Source organism: Amphiura filiformis, chromosome 8, assembly GCF_039555335.1.
Source record: "Amphiura filiformis chromosome 8, Afil_fr2py, whole genome shotgun sequence".
Lineage (NCBI taxonomy): Eukaryota > Metazoa > Echinodermata > Ophiuroidea > Amphilepidida > Amphiuridae > Amphiura > Amphiura filiformis.
The window spans coordinates 49,308,141-49,312,262 of NC_092635.1; the positions used below are offsets into that span (position 1 = coordinate 49,308,141).

Here is a 4,122-nt window from a genome sequence, read left to right on the forward strand (position 1 = left end):
CTTATGACTAAATGTAATCGAGAGACAACGCTTTTCAATCAATCTTGCCGCTTGGATGATGAACTAAAGCAAGGTCTGCCGGCAAGTTCAGGATTTACTCACGGTTTCATGATTTGGCATTCCACAACCCTCGTACCATATTATGTTCACGCAATACTGCCATCCCAAATAATAATACGGTTGTGCTCAATGATTGCGTATACTATTTCATCAGTTGGTGAATATCCGAGTTGTTGACGCAATGTTGAGCATATTGTTGACGCAATGTAGAGCATATTACAGTGGAAGTGTTTGTATTTAGTGGGAAATTATTTTATGGCAAACATTGCGACATCATGATTTCAGCACACTATATATTACACGTCCCGAGTACTGCCAGTCGTAAATTAGATGTGCCATTTTTAGAGCTCATAATTTTTATCTCAGTGTTCTTTTATACATAAGACTTTGATCTTCGATGAGAAACAAGTTAAACGTACTAGTATTTTCAGTTATTAAAGCACAAAGTTGCAAGAATTCACACTTATTGTGACCGCTTCAGATATCATCACAATGGATGTACAGCGTGGACATTGTTGGAGATGTGAAAAGCGTATAGATGGTAGTCCCGTCTACTGCAAGTATTGTTGGATTGCGGTCTACTGCTCTCAAGTATGTAGTGTTTCTGATGTCTTCAGGCATAGTGTACCAGAATGTGAAGAGTGGGGACATAAACAATGCAGTAACTCTCAATGCGGAGAAATTGGGCCAGCAAGAAAGTTTCTTGAGGTAAGGTACATTATGCACGCAGTGACTTGCATTGAATGTCACTGACCCGCACCAAAGCGCACGTCGTGATGTAAAGTACGGACGGGGTACAATTACAAAAGTACACCCAATCTCCCCGGTCTAGTGGATATCAATTTGTGATCCGTGATCAGTAGGCCTAACCATGAAGCTAGTAGTGGCTAGCTGCATGGCCTAACCAAATATAGGAAGTGGGAATTTTGCAGTCGAAAGAGCAACTGCATTTGGCCATGCATTTTAAACTGGGCCTCGGTTTAATCTGTGCCAGGTTGGGTGTAGTGGAGTAGCCAGGGGCAAAGGGGGCAGCTGCCCCCTGTGAGAAGTCTTACCCCCCTGTGGGAAGCTGGTCGCCCTGATATGTAAGATTTTAGCTTTTTTAACTTTTTGTCCCCTTGCCCCCTCCCCCTTGCCCACCCTCTGAAAAAGTGCTGGCTACGCCACTGGTTAGGTGCAGTCGTATACCATAACATTTTATCATGCATCCTCCAGGAAGGTCCACACCTTTCCAACTGACCTTCCTTAAAATTGTCTTCTTCCTTAAAATCGTCTTTTCACTTGGGTGTTAAAAGAATCTAGTAATTTCAAAATAGGGAAAAGATCGGAACCTGTGATCTGAACAATGTATAATGTTTGAACCAAAGACTATCATGAGCCGTATTATGTACTTTTTTGCAGTGGCGTAGCCAGTGGGGGATGACTGCTTATCTCGACGGGCCTTGGTGAAAAAATGGGGGTTAACAATAGACAATTTTGTGTGTGTTGGGTGAAGAAACAAAGTACATGTCGCTCAAATACAGATGTGATTCATCTTTAGGCTGTTACCGTTGGCACATTGAAAGATATAGATATAATAAACGTAAATGGGCTTTGATTTGTTTTTAAAATTTGGTCAATACCCCCTTACATTGTTAGATGAATTATAAGTGAAATTCTGACGGATTTATATGTCTCTTTTTGCAGTGTTCTGGATGCGTTGGTACTTGGTACTGTGGTAAATCATGTCAAAAAGAAGATTGGCTAAACCATAAAAGCTCTTGCAAAGGTCATGAAGAAGAAGTGCGATTCGCAGCTCAACGAATACGTGCTACCATAGAGAGCAAACACAGAAAACCATTGCCACAACCTTTCTATGTTGGAAACGCAATTGCGGTAGATATGCTGAATTTAAAGAACAATGAATACAACGCGATGGAAGTGTCTGCTAGTGACATACACCCAGCGCTAACCAAAGATTACTCCGTACTCTCAGTTGGGTGCGGTAATCTGAGAAATTTCATCCATACTGCTACTTGTTTACCAACCGAATTTCGGGGAAAACTTCATACAACTTTGAACGACTTCGACCCATTCGTGCAGGCACGGAATGTCCTTTTCCTGTACATGATGATCGCATTTGCGAATAAACGCAATATTGGGGCAATTGTGACCACAATATGGTATTCATTACATCTTTCAAAGGATCATTATGAATTCCTCACAGGTTGTCTTCGTAAGCTTATTGAAATATCCTCAAAACGTCTAAGTCAAGCCACTCAGGGCATCATTGATATTTCGGCGGGAGATTTGAATCTGATTAAGAAGGTGTGGGGGAAATGGCTCTCACTTGAATGCTGTCGTCGAAACCGAAATTACATCAATCTGCAACAGCAACGTCAGAAATGGGTGGGAACTAGGAATAATATGACTCCTCTACTAGAGAAATACAAGGAAGAGCTAAACACCGAAGATGCTGAATCATTTGAAGTATGGCTAAGAGACGGGATTTTTCTTGCTACAGCAGAAGCCAGGAGGCAATATTTGGGATATGGAAACCCAACACTTACCGGTTTTGTGTTCTTTCAGTATTCAAATGTAAGTTTCGCGGGAGCCATGGATATTGATAGGAACATACACGTAGATGTCGGCTCAATCTTCAAGCACCCAGAGCAGCTTGACTTCGTCTACTGTGTACCCCCAGACCTCCATCCGTTTGGTACTTGGGATCACCTTTCAGTTCAAAAGTTCGCTAAAAGAACATCTCTAATTGATATGTACCACTGTTACATCAGTGACCAAATACAGCATGCCGTCTTGTGTTTGACAAATATAAAACAAAGCGTGTTGTTTGTCGTAACCGAATGTCGAAATCTTGACAAAAGTGTGCCACAACCAAAATATGATCGCATCTTTACGTCCAACATAGCCGATTACGTAGGTACACAAAATCTTCTTGTTACTTTTAAGCGCTTTCTCAATACGGAGAACAGATTCGCTACATTAGTTACGCAGCATTGGAATTGGTACCTCATTATTGGTAGAGCTAATTTTGATAATCCGTTGAACCCGATGGAACTATTGTTGCGTTCATTGGATGGATCCGCCAGTGACGTAATGCGACGGGCTGCTTTAGACACGGGAAAGCTTTTGATAGGGACTTCTATTGTGCCTGGTCATTATCAAGAGTACATGAACAATATTGGCGACTTCGTTACTTTCTTAAAGGCCGATTTCATGGCCTGTAATCCGCACAACCCGGTCCCAACATTTCAAGACGTGACGAATTCTTCAGGAGCAGGTTTACGTATGCGAGACTTTCGTCGGGGACTCAACCAGGTTGTTCCTTTTCAATATCGACGGAATGTCAGACAAGTTAACATGCTTCGTGGGCAAATGTCTCGTATGGTGGAATGGTATATACCTGAACAATAGGAATTGAGAACACATCAGGCCCTTGCTTTACCAATGTTTAGCTGAAAGAAGGTGTAATAACTCAACCAACCATACACTTAAAACAGGGTGTCACAATATGTCGACACGATATTTAAAAGCTAAACAAATTGTGCCTTGTTATATTGAGTGCCTCCGTATATCAGCCCATTTCGCACACATGATGTAGCAAACCTTTACTTTTACCGGGACTTTTACAAGATGCAATTCCTGTTACAAAATCCACTGATCTTACAAAAACTCGGAAACAAGTTCTAAAATGTGAACGAATCTTCACTTCAAACATTGATGACTACATTGGGACAAATTATCTTCTTGTCGTCTTCAAACGTTTTTTTTAATACCTGTAACATGTTTGCTGGAAACTGCAATTGCTGCATTGGAACTAGTACCTTCATGCGGTAAAAGTAAATTTCGACAATCCTGCTAACCCAATAGATCTTTTAATAGAGCCTTGTGGACAAACGCGCGTAACTTTACACGGGAAAACATACACGGTTGAATGGACATCATCAAGATGTCGATTGTTCAGAACTAGAATGCCTTAACTCATTTTTTGCCATTTTGATATTTTGGCACCAAAATAATCACCAGCACCCATAGCTTCTTCCAATCATCATGATCATAGAT

At 41.2% G+C, this 4,122-nt stretch overlaps 1 protein-coding gene across 1 annotated transcript; it reads left to right on the forward strand.

The window, feature by feature from the left end:
- Window positions 1-509: 509 nt before the first annotated feature.
- LOC140158291 (uncharacterized) lies at window positions 510-3,902 on the forward strand. The gene is made up of 2 exons (XM_072181398.1): window positions 510-768; window positions 1,747-3,902. The coding sequence occupies exons 1-2, from the start codon at window positions 553-555 to the stop codon at window positions 3,472-3,474; spliced, it is 1,944 nt and encodes a 647-aa protein (XP_072037499.1). The 5' UTR covers window positions 510-552; the 3' UTR covers window positions 3,475-3,902.
- Window positions 3,903-4,122: the final 220 nt, after the last annotated feature.